At 38.2% G+C, this 19,174-nt stretch overlaps 1 protein-coding gene across 1 annotated transcript in view; it reads right to left on the reverse strand.

The window, feature by feature from the left end:
* Positions 1-19,174, reverse strand: part of Mbd2 (methyl-CpG binding domain protein 2) — a 64,832-nt gene that overhangs the window by 28,207 nt on the left and 17,451 nt on the right. Inside the window, exon 3 of the mRNA XM_075968338.1 lies at positions 6,218-6,355. Coding sequence (XP_075824453.1) covers positions 6,218-6,355 — 138 coding nt within the window. The remainder of the gene's footprint in view (positions 1-6,217; positions 6,356-19,174) is intronic.

Consider the following 19,174-nt stretch of genomic DNA (forward strand, 5'->3'; position numbering starts at 1 on the left):
CAAACCCTTTCCTCCCCAAATTACTTTTGGTCATTAAGGTCATGGTATTATAACACAGGAAAAAAAACTAAGTATGAGGAATAAACTGAAAGAAGAAGACAGAAAGCAGAGGCGAGATAAACAGTAACTATGTAGTATAGGAATAAAGAAGGGATCATTTCCTGTTGGTTTACCATCACCGCAGAACCACAGCGCACAGCAAGTAATGGCCTGTGACATTCCTACTCCATGTCTCAATAACCGTTGGTCTCTGTTTTCCATGACACCTTGGTGTTTGGGTTTGTTTGCTGGTTTCTTTTAAGTGAGACAATGAAAGTGGACAGATGTACTTTAGTACTAAAAAGTTCTCTTTTTGTTTGCTGCTGTTTTGTGCCTCTAGTTTTAGTTCTTTGAGACTATGTAGTCCTGGCTGTCCTGGAACTCACATGTAGACCAAGCTGGCTTTAAACTCAGAGATCCACCTGCCTCTGCCTTAAAGGAGTGTGTCACCAAGCTTAGCCAAGAGGTTCTTTTTCCAAATCCCTAAATTCTTGATTTCCATCTCAGCCTTTCAAACTTCCATTTTCTTGCTGAGAAACAGAAGACTCTGTCTTCCAGTGGTAAAGTAGGCCATGCCTTCAGCTGTGCTGTGAATGTCTACTGAAATGTCTCTGCAAACACAACTGGTGTGTTCAGTTTTGTCGTAAACTGACTCACCAAGCAATGAACCACTGAAGCTTCCTGGTGTTTGCCGATAAGAGTGATAATATAAAACTTACAAAGAATTTTTTTAAAGGGGAGTGTTAGGGTGAGGCCAGCGAGGCTAACTGGATGGTTGGGGGAGATCTAAGAGTAGCAGGACACACGCAGGCCTCTGGCTTCCCAGGACAAGATGAACAGTGGTGTTTTAATAAAATCCTGCACAAACAGGAACTAGCTGGTTTGACAGGACAGAGTTAAACAAGTTGACTCAGAGGGGCTTATGACACTTCGATATGGACAGAGCCAAACAACTGAAGCTCTGGAAAAAGACAGATCTGGAAATCCTTAGCACGGAAGGTGGGAACTGTGGGGAAATCCATGGTGGTTACTCACATGGGAGGACGCACCAAATGCCTGGGAGTTCAACAGTCAAAACTGGAGAAAGGAGGGGAGGGAATGAAAACAGACAAATACCAATGCATGCACACACACACAGGGTAACGGGGGAGAAGGCAAAGACAGAAACAGTAACAGTGCCTAATACTAGAGCAGAACAGGAGGCAATTTAAGGAGAATATTTTATCCTTTTAACAAACAACTTCAGTAAGCATAGTAAGAGCAGTCTTAGTGGCAGAGCAAGAATAAAAGCTTTGTTTTAGAGTTGCAAAAACTAAGTAGGTATCATGCAAATATACAGACAACACACAGAAATTTGGCCAAAGAGAAGAAGGAGAATAAATAATAAAAGTGCATACGCGGTAAAGTGAACGTTTTTCCTGAACAACTTGAATACATTTAAATGCTTTGGAATAGAAGCCAGTTTATATAGTAGAAAAGACAGGAGTCTGAAACGGAACACATTTGTAAGTAGCATGTCACAGAAGATAAAATGAAACTGAGCTCCTTAACTTACTAATGGATAGTCTTTTAACTTGTTACAACTGAGTGAAGATCAATTTGATGGAAGGTATCAAAATCATAAACTCATGCTAATTACATTTCTGAGAACTTAGCCCAGGGAATCATTGTAACATATAGAAGAGACTTAATATGTAACCAAAAATTCTCCAGACACTATCTTACACTGATGAGTAGCTAGGGAAGTCACAGGCAAGTGTGACTTACAATTGTTAGCACAGCGTACAGTCTAGTTAACAAATGACAGGAACATATCAAATGAAACAATTATGTGTGTAGGGTTACATGGAACTCTTTAAAACGCAAAGACATCTATCACCATTATGCTTTTCAAAATGCACTAAAAGAAAGTATTTTAAATCTTTAAAAATGTTTTGGCTAGGAAAAAGAAAATATGAGTAATTTTTTCTTTGTCTACTCCAAATTTCTTTTTCTTACAGAAAACAAGCAACAATGTAGTTTAAACTTCTAAAGGTCAGCATTTAAGGAATCCTCAGCAACATGAACTGCTTTCAGTTTCTATTATTCCCAATTAAAACCCTCATTTCTAACTTTTCGACTTGGTCTTTGCCTATTTCCCAAAGCAGTTTTACAAAAGCTGCTCTCCCCAATGCAGCATCCCCTTGCTCTGCTGGCTGTTCTTCTAAATCTTCAGCCCTCTAGCATTTTCAAAGCTCACCCCAAACTTCCCAGCCACAGTAGCCCTGCTCTTCCTGACACCCACAGCACCAGTCTACTTATTTATCTAGCACTCTGTACAAGACATCTTCCCAGAATTCCTTAGAGGAACACTTGAAACTCATATTATCTGCCCAAGCAACCAACTTTCCTATCTGGAGGAGACAAAAGGAATATAATATACTTAAAGGGCTCAGTCATAAAGCCATTCTAGAAGGAACTGTTGACGCTACAGAGGAGAAGACGGCTTGAATGCCCGCAATGAAGGGTCATTTCTGGATTATAACAACTAAACACACACTGGATCGCCTCATAAACCTTTCATATACAACTGTACATGTACTTGGTTTTAAATTTCTTTCATCTGGGAGTTTTGTCTAATATAATTTAACCCCTTATTCTAACAGAAGAGGTGGGCAGACTCCCAGGAGAGAGGAAGGGAAAGCTACGTATCATTTCAAAGAAGGACTAGAAGAACAAAAGACAAAAGAGACTCAGTAGGATACTCAAGTGTACATCTTCACTTGCTTCAAATATTAACTCCTAAAGAAAACCATGATTACTCTTTAAGAAAAACAATGTTCAGAGACAGTCAATAACACTAAAGGTGGGTCAGCCCTGATAATTTCACAATTATTTCAAAAGGAAATAAAAACTCAAAAACGAAACTTCAATTTGAAGATAAAAGAAACACATGAGACCAGAAAGCATCAAAGGTAAGAGTATTAAAGAAAAAAAAAGACTCAAAACAGTGAGTTGCCCACATATTCAAAGAAGTAAACAGAAAAGACAACCTTAATAAAATTGCAATTCAATTAAATTTTTTAAAAAACATGAATGTGTCTTATATATCTAGACGTCTGAGAGAACCCTTCCGTCCATCTTCTCCACCTATGAAATGATAAATGTGCAGCTACTACATACAATAATGACTGACACTTACCCCATTATAACCAGGGTCAATACCTCCCATTTCTACTTTATGATCTTAATTTATGCACAAATAACTACTTTGTTTTCTATTAAATTCTGTTTTAATGCATTCTTTAAATACACTAGTTTGCATATTTAAAGACAAAGCATTTAAAGAGTCAATGCATATAAATTCATAGTTTATATGGACAATTATATAATGACCTCAGCATAAAATACTTCTGCTGATTTTTCTTCTCACCTATTACTTCACACCTCCTGAGAGTAAAGCCTGAATTAACATACACAAACCTTATTATTCCAGGCCTAAAATTCAGTGCTCATATCACTAACTTAAATACCTTAAAAGAGAATGATATATTTAAAGAAAAAAAATATATGTTCCCTATGGGAACTTAAGAAATACAAATCTCATTCATCTACTGTCTAATAAAAATAACTTTGTCAAGTTGAGTAATGGGTAATTTATACTGCTGACCTATTTTGCTGGATCCAAATGAGCAGCAAAATTAGAATTATTAAAAAAAATAGAATTACTTTTATCTTCATACATTTTTGTCAACTATCTACCCAACAATGGTGAAGTAGTCATACAGATACCAAAATATAATTAAAACCAGCATTGTTTTATTAACAAACCTGTTTCTAAACTAGACTTTTAAGATGACACAACTTTAAAATTCCCTCTTTACTATCTTCACATTGGTGACACTACACTCAAATGTCACTTCAACTACTACATTGAAGAAATGAAGAAGAAAAGATAACTGTCTTGGTGTAACCAAAAAATCCTAAAGATTAGGTTATTCTCAAGTTACATGAGAATAACCAAGCAAAACATCCAGGTATACAGAAGTAACCTGCTAAATTATTACAATACCATCTGCCTACACTGGCTCAAAGAAAGAACCTTCAAAAGATCTCTGTTAGAACGATGCTAAAATTCTCTGACAAGAGATGGGGGGAAAGAAACACACACTTGTCATGAGAGTAATTCTATAAACCATAATAAAAAAGAGAAAACTCAAAGCTATTCAACAAAGCAAAGAAGGAGAGATACCATTCTGTTCATTTCAGCTTTAAGTTTCTCCATTACTGATCTCCATAGACAGCTAACCATCCCACACAACACAGGCACCACAACTTTTACAGTGTAAAGCTGGGCTCAGGTCCAGTCAAATCACTGCTAAAATGACCAGAATTTGTCAATCAACTGATCTTTAAATAAAGCACACAGGTTTATAGTGTGAGGTCTGGCAAAGAAAAAATAAGGATAAGCCAGGCAGTGGTGGCACACACCTTTAATCCCAGCACTTGGGAGACAGAGGCTGGTAGATCTCTGTGAGTTCAAGGCGAGCCTGGTCTACGGGAACTAGTGCCAGGACAGGCTCAAAAGCTACAAAGAAACTCCAGTCTTGAAAAACCAAAAAGAGAAAAGAGAGAGAGAGAGAAAGAAAGAACAAAGGGATAAAAATCTATTAAATAATACCTGTTCTCATAGGACAACTCAAATTTCCACTATATCATTAAAGGTTACATTCTACCTCTGTCTTTTGGGATTTGGGAAGCATTTCGAACAGTTATAAACATCAAAACTTTCAAATAATAAAAATTTAGTAAGGAAACAATTTTAAGTTACCAAAAAAGCCAAAGGACAGATATTCAAGACTGCATACCTTATCTACAAAAGAATACAACCAGAGAATAGCTTGATAAGACAGGCAGAGTTCAAGATGGCAGAATCCCTTTCTTGTTGAACTGAACTGAAAACACTAAAACCACCATCCATTTTGTTTTTATCCTGCACATGGTAGTAAAACAGAGGGGAAAGCCTCACACAAAAAGCTGAATGGCCCAAAGAAAACCTATGTGTTGACAAGAACCTAATGGCACATGCAGGTACGCATCTTTTATACTTGATGTGATACACTTACATGGCCCCTGCTGAATCTCTTGGGGACCAACAGTAAAGCAAGTTTAGAACTTCAAATCTTGAGACATCTACAGCAAGATGCTGATCCAATGTGGCTCCAAACATCTTCTGTTTTCCTGGCTCACCTGAAGAGGAAAAAACACTACAGAGGATGTGGGAACTGAATTTCTTTCTGTAGTTTCTTCTAGAGCAACTGTCTGAGAGATTTGGCCCTGTTCTTTGTGAAGTCTGGAGATGAAACACTTGAAGGACTAGTGAAAAATAATTTCAAATGAAAAGATGGCGTCGAGAATATTTGAGCAAAAGCTATTCATTGTAGGCCAATCAGTGTTTCTAACCCACTAAGTGGGAGGAAATAGAAAAAAGAGAAAATGCAGTGTTTCTCCTCCACCTCCTCCCCCAGTTGTGACTGAAATTCATGGAGCACCTAACTTCTGACCACATGAGGGAGGCTGAGCACTTGGTCCAGTCTCATCCCTGGCTGTGTGACCTTGTTAAGCAGCAGGGAGGCCTTTCAGATAATACCCTTGTCTAAGAAAAGTTTCTGGTGGATATAAGTTGAAGAAATAATGAAAGAGAAAAATGCACTGAACTTATATAAAAACGAAAATCACGGTGATATACCCATACCGGCAAATTATATCTGATTCTGTTTTTCAAAAGATTTGGGACAGATTCCTTGAAATTAGAAACCAGAAACAAAGGGGAAAAGAAGCAATTTCCAAATAACAGAAAATGTTTTCAAGCCAAACACAACACGAGCTGCATGATTCATCTTTCTAGGAAACACTATTCCTAGAAAAATCATCTTTAAAAAGCTAAGATTAGTACAACCAAATCTCAGGAATATTATAACACAGAGAGCATTAAAACTGTTGCCAATAATATTGGTTAGATTCACTTTAATTAACTTCTAGCGTATTTTATTAAATCTTGTATTATTATGGCTATTCTCTATAGACATAAAGCTTTTTCAAATGTATTCTAATATAATCAGAATTTATTTGAATTATGCTTGATAAAAATACCAGAATTTTCTGGAAAATATGATTAGAGGACAAATTAGCCCCTTACCTGACGTGGTTGTTCATTCATCCGTTGTGGGTCTGACTTCACTTTATTGTTGGGGTGGTTTGTGACTTTGGTGACTGGTTGCTTGAAAATTGATGCAGTTTGTCTAATTGGCAATGTTGTGTTCAAGTCTGGTTTACCCTGTAATAGAAATGTTTTCATTAATACAATATGTAAAGAAAATTGGATCAATACCTTTTTAAACTCAACATCCATAATTTTAAAAGAATATATAACCATTATTCCAACTCTTGGTCTGTGTCAGTACTTTTTTGTTTGATTGATTAATTTTCGAGACAGGGTTTCTCTATAGCTTTGGAGCCTGTTCTGGAACTAGATCTTGTAGACCAGGCTGGCCTTGAACTCACAGAGATCCACCTGCCTCTATCTCCGGAGTGCTGGGATTAAAGGCATGCACCACTACTGCCTGGCAGCACTTTGAATATTTTAAAGGTACATTTAAAAGAAAAATACTTATTTTATGATGTAGATTCCCCTTTAAATGCTGTGAATACCACTGGTTAATAAAGATGCTGCTTTGGGCCTATTGCAGCACAGAATAAGGCAAAGTAGAATTCCAACCAGATAGAGGAGAGAGTAGGCGGAGTCAGAGAGAGGCCATGTAGCCGCTGCAGAAGACAGATGCCAGACGCCGGATGGAAACTTACCTTCCACCACCATGTGGTGATATACAGATTAATAGAAATGGGTTAATTCAAGATATAAGAGTTAGCCAGAAATATGCCTAAGATAACAGGCCAAGCAGTGTTTTAACTAATACAGTTTCTGTGTGGTTATTTTGGGTCTGGATGGCCAGGAAACAAACAAGCAGCCTCCGCCAACAATTGTGTATGTGTATGAGCCTGTGTGTATGTATGTGAACCATGTGCATGCAAGAGCATGAAAAGGTCAGAAACAATGTTAAAATGCTCTGGAATTGGAGTCACAAACAGTTATGAGACCCTGTGTGGGTGCTGAGAACTCAACTCGGGTCCTCTGAAAGAGCAATATGGGTTCTTAACTGCTGAGTCATCCCTCCAGTTCCTCTAAAAGTTCGTTTTAAGCACTTTATTATGTATTTTTTCATAACTAAGGTATACTTTCAATTCTTTGTATAATATTAATTATCTAATTAGCAGAATACTAAGGACATTAATATATCTGAGAAAGAATAAGAACTTTAAAGTAGCACTCAGGATAACGGTTATTTCTATAGTCTAAGACGAGGACAAATCCTAGCCTTAAATATTTAAGCATTAAAACCTAACTTGATTGACTAGCAATGAGACCCAGACTTAACATAAAAAAATAACATTAAGGCCGGGTGGTGGTGGCGCACGCCTGTAATCCCAGCACTCGGGAGGCAGAGGCAGGCGGATCTCTGTGAGTTCGAGACCAGCCTGGTCTACAAGAGCTAGTTCCAGGACAGGCTCCAAAACCACAGAGAAACCTTGTCTCGAAAAAACCAAAAAAAAAAAAAATAAATAACATTAAATTACTGATTCTGGTAAACAGAATTCATTCTAGAAAATGTTGATAAAATAAGACATGGCCAAATTAAAATATCAAAATTTGAGCACTGCTAATAAAAATGGAAATTTCACATGTGATCTCATACAACTGGGTGCAAACAAGCAAAGGTTCCCAGAAAGTGCATTAGCTTGCCCTCTGTACACACAATTGGTGCATGTATTTGAAAACCAACAGACTGCATTACCAACTTGGGTCTGACCATAATGTGAGGCCTACCCACTTACATATGTGGAAATATCCCAAAGTCTAAAAAAAGTCTGGCGGAAGTATTCTGCATAAGGAATAATTGTCCTGTATTCCTGTTTAGTTTATTGAAGCAATCTCTCACTACGTATCCCAGGCTTGAACAGAAACTCATTAGGGAGTTCAGGCTGCCTGTGACAAGCACGCAGCCAGCCTGACAGCCAGACTTCTTGCTTTTGGGAAGACTTAAAATCAAAGCTTTGGAAAGCTATATGACAGGTTATTCAAATTTGGATCATCCAGTAAATAAAATGTCAGACATGTTTTCGTAAGGTCAAACTGTAAAACAGAACTGCTCTTAACTTTATTTGCAAAACCCAATGGAATGATAACAAAAAGGACGGGACAAAAATTATTGCTATTTTGATACTGACAAAAGATGTAAAAAGTTGATGTCAAGAGTCATCCTCTTTTTACCTTACTTTTATAGACAAGATGTCTCACTGAACCTGACGCTTACCAATTTGACTAGACCGACTGGCCAGAAAGAGCCAGGGATCCTCCTGCCTGCCTCTCTAGCACTGGAGTTACAGGTGGGGAACAGGCTTGGTGCACTTTTGTGGGGTCTAGGGGTGTGCGTTTTTTAAAACTTCTGAAGTTAATTCTGGGGTACATACAGGGATTCAAGCATTTCTAGCCAACAACATTTAGAACACCAAGGTCCTAAACAACAAAGTCATCCAACCTAAGGCCAATGTTCAGTCTTCATGAATCCTAACCTAATTCTTAAGGATGACAACCTGCTGTCATTAAGATTATCAAATACATCACTAAACAGTATCATGTTTGGTTAACATGTTCTTTAATATGTACTAATGCTGGTACTAGATCAAATACGGCATGAGCAGATACAGAAGTAACTGCGACTGTTTGTATACACAAGCGTATCCAAGTCGAGACTCATTCTAGAAAGGATAAAGTGGGCCTACTCTTCACTATAACGAACTATGAGTCTTAAATCCACAAAGACTGAAAGTATGGAACATTTGAAATTAGCAGTGTTAAAAATGCTAAAGTTGGCAGGATAGAGGTGGCACACACATTTAAACCAAGCACTCAAGAGGCAGGGGCAGTCGGATCTCTCTGAGTATGAGACCAGCCTGATCTACAGAGTGAGTTCCAGGACACCGTTACCAAAATAAATAAATAAAATAAATTAAAAAAAAAAACCTAACAACCAAACAAACGAAACAAACGCTAAGGTTGGTGAGTAAGTGAGTAAGTGAGTGTGTGTGTGTGTGTATGCTATTGGACCAATAAAGAAAAATTAGAAGAACCTGCTAAAAAATATAAGATACATTGTTAGGTTCTACTGTCTAATTGAGATGGTTCACTCTGTTCTATCTTAAAGAACCCTAGCCTAACTCCTAAGGAAGACAACTGCATAGAGTAAGGCACTAAGAATGTACGTCATCATTCTTCTCTTGACTTCTCAAACATTTTTAAGCACTTCTTTTACTTTTGACTGGCTAACATTTTTGACAATTTTGTATTTAAAACATTCTCTTGAGAAATCTGCAAAGTAGACTGACCAGCTTCCCAGTAAACTGCATTACCAGTCTCCCCTAAGGACTGCCAGTCACTTCATTCATGACCACCTGTTACCCAAGTTGCCCTAAACCACTGACACTCTGCCATAAACTTCGGCATTAAGAACAATCACCTTGGCTTGAAGCATGATTATAGCTGTTCACAAAATCAAAATCATTTCTTTAAATATAAAAAAGTGAAATTCGTTTACATTACAAACTAAACCAGCAAATTCACTGCAACATTGTAAGCAGCCTAGCTCACAAACTTTAAAATTCTAAAAAGATGTCCCATTTCAATCTAGAAGTAACTGTGGTACTAAATAACACAATCTACAAGCAGATTTCTTTTTTCTTTTACATTCAATGACCTTCCACAAAAGCCTGTAATGCAAGACTTAGGCAATAGCTAGGCAGTGGTGGTGCACGCCTTTAATCCCAGCACTTAGGAGGCAGAGGCAGGTGGTTCTCTGTCAGTTGGAGGCCAGCCTGGTCTACAAAGAGAGTTTCAGGACAACCAGTGTTGTTACACAGAGAAACAGTCTTGAAAACAAAAACAACAAAAAGAGAAGTATACAATAAAGGTGACTGTGGAGGGGATGGAACAATGGGGTCTCAATACCATGGAACACTTTAGTGAGCCACCCTGGTTACAGAGCATGAGTGATGGAAGAGGACTTCATAAACCAGTATCTCCTACTGTTTGCATCCTGACCCCCTTAGGACTGTAAGAATACACACAGCTCACTGCACTGTGAGGATGACATCAGTTTCTATTTTACCTAATGTAGATAATTACAAATGCAACTATCAGAAGTTATCCTTAGTTACATTGTAACTGATCGACTGCTAGCAACCCATACATGAGCCAACACTTCAGCCGCCTACATTTCATATACTCCTTTTCAATCAAATCTTCCATTTTAAAGTTATTTCCAATTTCATACTTGAACTTTACTGCTATTTTATCAGTATTAATATTAATAAACAATCAGTGTTTTATCCATATTAATACAGATATTTAGTGGGTTTTTTCCACTTCCCATTATCACATAAAGTTCTCAATGATGTTTAAAAAATAAACTCTCTGGTTTACCAAAGATGGTGTCTTATTAATTTTAACATAATTACTAAACATAAATGATAACTTCAGTATGAAATACAGCTCAAAAGAAAGGGGCGGGGGTTCTTCTGTTCCTCCTGCTATGGAAATAGATTCTTGCTATATTGCCTAAGCTGGCCTCCCAACTCCTGCCCCACCTTCCCCAGCGACTGGATTATAGGCGCACACAACCATGCCTGACTATACGTATTACAAAATAGCTTCATGCTCTTCGGTAAGTCTTACTAACTGCGAGCATCACTTCTATTCTTATTCCCTTTTCAATAGATGAGGTGGAAGGGAAAAGTCATCTTATTGACTCAGACCTTCCTGAAACTACTTTTAAAAGACTTTGTGCTACAATATCAGTGAACAAAAAAAAAAAAAAACCTTTAATAATCAGTAGACAGATACACAAAGTTTCCTGCATTTTATTAAAAGAACAGGATTTTATTTGTGGAAGAAGCTATCAAGACATTCACTTCTCAATATCCATTTCAAATATTCATTTCTCAACTCAGTATTTCCAACTGCCCCTCTGTGGAAAGTGCACCATTTAGAGCCACTGTAACACCGCAAACAAGGGAGCTGCCCTGGGTTTGACCTCCAACACCACGTCTTCAGACAGATATCATGTAAAACTTATATATCATATAGCACAGTGACTGAACTCTAAATATCACCTTTCTTGGCTAGATTTATTATTATTAAAGATTTGTTTCGTGTGTGTGAGTGTATTTGCCTGAATGTATATACATGCATTGCATCGGTATAGTGTCCAAAAAGGCCTAAAGAGAGATAAGGTCTCCTTGTTGGTGCTGGGAACTGAACCCTGGTCCACTGCAAGAGCAAGAGGTTCTCGTAAACCTGGCGCCAACTCCAGCCTTGTCCGTTTTTTGAGAAAAGCTATATAAAAGACACTGCAGATTCTATAACCAAAGCATTGAGATTTTACTTTCCAATTGTTAATTTTTCACTTTTAAAAATTCACCTTATTGTAGGGTGAAAACTTTTGCTCTGCTTACCCAATACACATATACAACTGACATTGCAAAGTATCATTCACGTACCATTTTAATCCTGTAGCTGTTAATACACGTTCCAGAGAGATATTTATATCCCAGTTGGGAAACAAAGATTCAGTACCACTAAGGGCAATTTCCTTATCGGTTAATGAGGATAATTATTACAAAAGATTCATATACAGATCAAATAGAACGGTATGTGATGTCACCAATGCAGTCTCTAACACCATCGGCTTCCACCAGGACCTCCGCCCGGCACTCTGCGCCATTCCTGTGCCGGCATAAAGCCCCAGACTCGTCTGGTTCACACCCTCAGCTGGGTACCTCTCCACTCACTCAACTCCAGCATTTTGACCTTCTTTCTGCCCTTACATACTGGGGCATCTTTTCTTAACAATTTAGCACTGGCTCTTTCCTCTGTACAGAATACTTTCCTCTCAACTTCCGAAGAATGGTCACTTGTCACCCAGCGCTCAGTCTGAAAATTACCAGCAGAGAAACCTGTTCTCATCATTCAACCTAAAATATCACCCAGTCACCTTTGCATTACTTAGCTCACTGCATCGAGTTAGTATTTTACGAGTGACTTACCATCCCACTCAAATATAACCACCTGAGACTTCCTCTACAGTATTTCCAAACTGAGACTCATGCTTGCCCAGACTTTGAAAATTGCATACAATAAGCTAATTAGAGGCAAAATGCCACCACACGTTTGGTCTTACTGCACAGCTCCAGTCTAAGTAGTCGTTTTCTGTCTTGAACCTGGAAGTACTAAAGGAAAATATGATAATTAAATGTAACCTATAAGATCTGCTGCAAAATTGTTATGAAAAGGAGCACTGTCTGTTCCAATTTAAAATATAAAAGAAACAATCCCTAGACTCACTCTATCACTGAGCAACATGTTAACCTCTTATTAATTTTTTAAATCATTTGCATTATTATTGTGGGGGGGTGCTTGTGCCAAGTTACATGAGTGGAGGTCAGAAGAGAACCAGTTCTCTGCTTTCATGCTTATATAAGTTACAGAGATCTAGCTCAGGTCATTGGGCTTACAGAGATAGCAAGTACTCACCCTCTGAGCCATCTCTAGCCTTCCCGGGTCCCTCCAAACAGTGTGTTAAGGACCAGGAAGCAGGTTTCTGCTCTCCCTACTTTCTCTTGCCCCACCTTACTAACTAGTAATCTTTTTCACAACCCATTTATGCTGATTCCATCAACCTTAGCCAAACTCCAGAGCTTCTCAGGGCTGGATCCCTGCCTGTGTCTGGGACTCACCAGTCTCATTACTGGGAATATTACATGTGCCAGTGACTTTCCAGCTTATCTTTGTTCTAGCAGTGTGCCCTATATAAGCTGCCCCCGAGTACAATAAATTGGGCATTCTTATATCAAGGATGACCCGTGTCCCCGTCTGTCTGTGTATGTTTTTAAATTTTCAGCCTAGTTCCCATAGCGCATAACGAGTAGAGCGCGGAACAGAACTGGTGGAGTTTTACAGGTCAGGAGACATATTCTCTTTGTATTCAACTAGAGTGGAAATCCTAGGAATATTGAAGCTAAAGGGTAGTTCTTACCACAATATTTGTATGGTGATACAAAGTACGGTTATGATGATGAATTGACCATAGAACCCTCAGAGATTTACTCAATAACTGAGAAGTCATCAAGCAAATGGTTATTCTGAACCACATCAAAAGGCCTGGCCCCTCTTTTCCCCTTAACACCTTGCTCTCCTTCCTTCTTTAACACAAACAAACCAATGGATAAGTTTTTCAGGTACAGATCCTTTTGAAATTCTGATGGAGATAAAATTTCTGTAGGAGAAACACTCCCCTCCCCCCAAAAAGTTATGGCATTCAATCCAAAGGATCCTGGAAGTTTCTAAGGCATGCATCCTCAAGCTACAATCCTCCATCCTCTTCTGCTTCCTTCCAAGCTGTCTTTCAATATTTAGAAAAAGCCATTCTAACCATTTTATAGGGATGTTAAAACATGCACATATAATAACATACAAATATAGTATGCTTATATTTGCATATGACCTAAAAGAACACACAAAAAGGAAGAACAACAAAAACAAACTAGAGCCAGGAGCTGAAACACATTAGCAGGAGGGCAACACTCTGCACTGGCCTTTCACTATTTACCCACGCTATTTCAGCTAACAATAAATCCAAAGTATAAAACTTTCAAAGACCTGGCATAAAACCTGCTTTCTAACCCTTCCAGTCCCTGGAAATTAGCTCTATAAAGGTCACCAGGTCCATTCCAATTCTGATGCAGTCTCTACCCTCCTTGATTTCTCCATGCTTCTGTAATACTACACTTTCCTGACTTTGTTCTTACCTTTGGGAAAGTTCTTGTCACTTTTCCACAGGATTTTTATTCATCTCATTTGCATTCTGCAATATGAAAAATACCTTTCCTATTTGTCTAAACACTGGGCACAATAAATGACAAACTAGGGTAGGAATCTTCACATGATGAATTTATGAGAGCCCAAGAAACACAGCTACTGTAACTCCATCAGCTTCATCCCAACCCACAGGTTCTCCCCTGTCACCAACCATCCCATGGATAACTTCTCATACCCTGGGCTAAGGCAACTTAAAAAGGGTTAATTTAGCTCACAGTCTTATTTACTGGAGAACCTGAAGCACGGTGCCAGCACCCCGGTGTGGGCCTCTGGCCATCACAACAGGTCAAAGTAGCGGTCCACAAGCATAAGGAGCTTGTACAAACAGAAGCAAGCGGACAGGGAAGGGCTAGGCTTGGGAACAACCCACTGCAATACGAATGCCTACAAAATCTACAATGTTCCAGAACCCTGGCATTAATCCATTATAAAAGTGGAACCCTATTACTTAAACTTTCCACCCTCAGAATCACAGTACCAAAGGCCAAGTCTCCAGACAAGAACCTCTAGGAGACAAACTATGATCAGAATACAGCAGTGACCAAAGCCACAACTTTAGAAAGTGTTGATTCTCTCTCCCTGTGACCAGCAGGCACCTCAACCTACTGATTTCTTGATTCTCCTCTTTCTATACCTGAGGTCAAGGCATTAACTTAGGTCCATTAATTTTTTGGACTAAAACGGCCCAATTAGCTTGCCTAAGTCCAGCTTCAGGCCTTTCCAATCGATCCTCCAGACTGCACACAAGTCTAAACTGCAGTGCAACTACCCACTAACTTATAAGCTTTTTTAAACCTTACAGATGTTGCCCTGAGCTGATGGCGTAAGTCACAAACAATGCCAATTTGGGATTATGATTAATAGGGTGATATTTATTTAAAGGGGAAAAACTTACAGATCACTTTCAGCCCTCTGCGTAACCAGGAAGGAAGTCAAGTCACCGGCGGAGCAGGAAGTGAAGAGAGAGAGGAGAGGGAAGTGGCCGCTTTTTTAAAGGGAGAGAGACCACGCCCCAAGGGGCTGGTATCTCAGCGGCGATAGGCTGGAGGAGTGGGAGGACCTCCCGCAACACCTCCCCCTTCTGTTTAAATAAGAGAGTTCTAAACCTACTATGAAATTATATACAATAAGTACAAATATGCTATTCTAACTAGCTTAGGTCTTGTATAATAAATAACTTGGCCAAGTCATGAGAGAAAGTAACTACATTTATATAGTCTTCAACCCCATCAAAGATCTGAGAAGGGAAATAATGTTACCTGGGTAATTAGGAAGTTCAGTAAAACAACTTCCAAAACATGCAACAAATCACAGAGACAACTAGCTACCTAGGCAATCACCCAAAGTCACATTAGCAGCGTTGAAGCAACCAACTTTGGCTAAGGCCTAACATAACTGACACACCATTTTCAAAGGCAAGCAACTTTCAAAACTATCTTACCCTGTCTTGGCAGGATAAGACAGCCCTGTTTTATCCATTGATGCACGCTCTGTATCTTTGTCAGTGGTTGAGGTATGGGCATTTCTTTGCCCCAAGGCCAGTTCTGCCAAAAAGAAATGCTCCAGGTGGAGTGTCTTTGGTGCTCAACATTCTCTCGGGAATAGAGTGGTGTTGCCAGGAGCAATTGTGTCTCACTACCACAAAACTCTGAGTTAGATTAAAGGCCATTTTCTACAGCTCTTTGAAGAAGTTGAAGATTATCTATCTATACTGAGTATAATCTCTATATATCTAAAGAACCTGATTAGTCTAATTATAAATGACAAACTTAGATGACTATTAGTCTATATAATTCTCAATATCTATCTAACTTAAAGACTAAGACAATAAACGACTGTGAAACAAATGAGGACAATGACCTCCAAATATAAACAATGTACAAATATACATTGCAGTGGGTAAACATATACCAATACACGAACATTATATAAGTATCTTAATCAGAGGTAGAAATGTACACTGCAATATGGTAAATATATACAATATATATATGTCAATACATAAAAAATGTTTTAAACAGAGGTAGAAACATGAATGCATACAATAATAATAGAAATATTATGCATACATAATATTTATGTATTTATGCATACATAAATAAATACAATTTAACTTTGTATCAATATACAAGAATCTATATCAATATATTTGTCTAACAACAGTAACTCACAATTACAAATCTATTATCCCATCATCCCTCTTTTTTTTTTTTTCAAAATGATCCCTGAGCTTATAAAATTCCTCCCCCAACCCTCAATCGTATACTAATTATAATCAACCCCTAAATGATGTCCCTAAACCCAAGGGCAAACTTTACTGGGAGAGGGGACGTCGTCCTCTAAAATTACTTCCAGCTGTCATAGGGGCGACGTTCTTTCTGGGGGATCCTGTGAAAGTAAAATGATGGTTAAATTTCAAGATCAATGTCTTTTAAAATTGCAAATAGTCTCTGAGTATTTTGTGGAGGTCTGGCCAGAATGTTGTACAAGATGTGCACCATTTCAGCTAACCAAGTTGGAACTGTCTTGTGCAGCTGGTACCCAAAGCAGGTCTTGTTGTAGCGCTATCAGTATCTGACGTCATATCAACCAGGTGGAGTTGTTGTTATGGGGCCCCATCTTCTTCCTGGAAACTTCAAATGTCACTTCAGGAAAAACTCATTGTTCATTATGAAAAACTTAAGCATTAATCATATAGACATATATATATATATATATATATTCAATGAAAGACATGATAGATATATTCAATGAAAAGTATGATAGATATGAAGAAAAGCAAAGATGTTTTCTAAACTCATATTTCTTTCTGTCCCACATCATGGCTCTTGACATGAGACAGAAACTCCAGAAACTCTGGGTTTTTCTCTTACTAACAGGCTTGGAATTGGAGAGGGACTGAGCCAGAGTCCAACTTCAAAACCAGCTTTATAAATTTAGAAATATGGTTTAATATTACTTACACAACCCATTCAGTTTTCTTGATATTTCCTATCGGGCAGGTATTTTTCCATCTGTCAGTATCCAAACATCCAGGGTCCCTTGAATTTCTCAAAGATGAGTGTTTTCCTGTGGAGATAAGAACAGAACCCTGCCCCCATTCTATATGTTTTTCTTACCACCTGTATGAATATCATCATTGTGGATAAGTTGTCATTTCTCCTTTCCAAGAGGTTTCTCCTCTTCAAATCGAAACTTTATTAATTTTGATGGTATCCACAATTTTTCTTCTCCTGTGGAAACAAGAGCAAAACCCCTTCCCCAACGTAGCACATCTCCTGGCTTCCACTGAGAGGTCAGCACATCTTTGAAATAAATCGGTTGATTTAGTTCAGCAGACTTTTCCATTATCCAATGTCTTTCTGCTGCTGTCGTTCCTTTCTCATTAGCGTTAAGAAAATTCAAGGTTAATAAAGCATTATGTAATCTATTTCTGGGGGTATTTTCGGTCCCTTTCTGTTTGTTCAGCATATCCTTTATAGTACGATTTGATCTTTCTATAACTGCCTGACCTGTAGGATTATTTGGTATACCTGTAATGTGTTTTATATTATAATAATCAAAAAAGCGTTTCATTTTCTTAGATACATATGCTGGACCATTGTCTGTCTTTATTTGTGCAGGTATACCCATGATGGCCATAACTTCCAATAAATGTGTGATTACTGAATCAGCCTTTTCTGAGCTCAGGGCAGTAGCCCATTGAAAACCTGAATACGTGTCTATGGTGTGGTGTACATATTTTAATTTACCAAATTCCATAAAGTGGAACACATCCATCTGCCAGATTTCATTTCTCTTAGTGCCCTTTGGGTTACTCCCTGCAGGCAACGGTGTTTGATTATAGAAAGAACAAGTAGGACATCTCTTTATAATGTCCTTAGCTTGTTGCCAAGTAATGGAAAATTCTTTCTTTAGGCCTTTACTATTGACATGATGCTTCTTATGAAATTCTGAGGCCTGCAACACACTTCCAATCAATAATTGATCAATCTCAGCATTGCCTTGGGCTAGAGGACCAGGCAGACCTGTATGGGAACGGATGTGTGTTATGTACATCGGACAAAGCCTGTTCCTGATTATGTCTTGTACCTGGATAAACAATGAAGTCAACTCTGTGCCATCTGGTATAAATTCAGCGGTTTCAATATGCAAGATAACTCTTTCTGCATATTGTGAATCTGTAACTATATTAAGAGGTTCTTTAAAATCCCTTAGCACCATAAGAATGGCATATAATTCTGCCTTCTGGACAGAATTATAAGGGCTTTGTTCCACCTTACTCAATTCATCTGACTTGTAACCTGCTTTCCCTGATTTATTTGCATCAGTATAGAACGTACGGGCTCCAGTTATTGGAGCATCACGTACAATTCTAGGAAGAATCCAAGAAGTTCTTTTTATGAGGTTAAGTCTACCACTTTTGGGATAGTTGCTATTAATTTCTCCCAAAAAATTAGCACAAGCTCTTTGCCACGGTTCATTGTCTTCCCATAACTTTTTTATTTCTTCAGTAGTAAAAGGCACTATAATTTCTGCTGGGTCTATACCTGCTAGTTGACGAAGTCTCAGCTTACCTTTTATAATTAATTCAGAGACTTTTTCCACATAAGTTTTTAATTTTTTACTTGGTTTATTAGGTATAAATATCCACTCTAAAATAATATCTTCCCTCTGCATTAGAATCCCTGTAGGAGAAATTCTGGAAGGCAATATGACTAGGATGCAGCTAAGATTTGGGTTCACCCTATCCACATGTGCCTCCTGTAATTTTTCCTCAATCATTGTCAGTTCCTTTTCTGCTTCAGCTGTCAGTTCTCTTGGACTATTCAAATCTTTATCACCATCTAAGGTTTTGTTTAAATGAACTATTAGATCAGGTGTTATCCCAACAGCTGGTCGTAGACTGGAAATGTCTCCTAACAATCTTTGGAAGTCATTAAGAGTCTTTAAGCGGTCTCTCCTAATTTGTGCCTTTTGCGTTTTAATTTTCTCTAACCCTATTCTGTAACCTAGGTAATTAATAGAGTTTCCTCTTTGAATCTTTTCAGGGGCAATTTGTAATCCCCACCTAGGCAAGACTTTCTTTACTTCTTCAAACATCCT

This window comes from Microtus pennsylvanicus, chromosome 4, assembly GCF_037038515.1.
Source record: "Microtus pennsylvanicus isolate mMicPen1 chromosome 4, mMicPen1.hap1, whole genome shotgun sequence".
Classification (NCBI taxonomy): Eukaryota; Metazoa; Chordata; class Mammalia; order Rodentia; family Cricetidae; genus Microtus; species Microtus pennsylvanicus.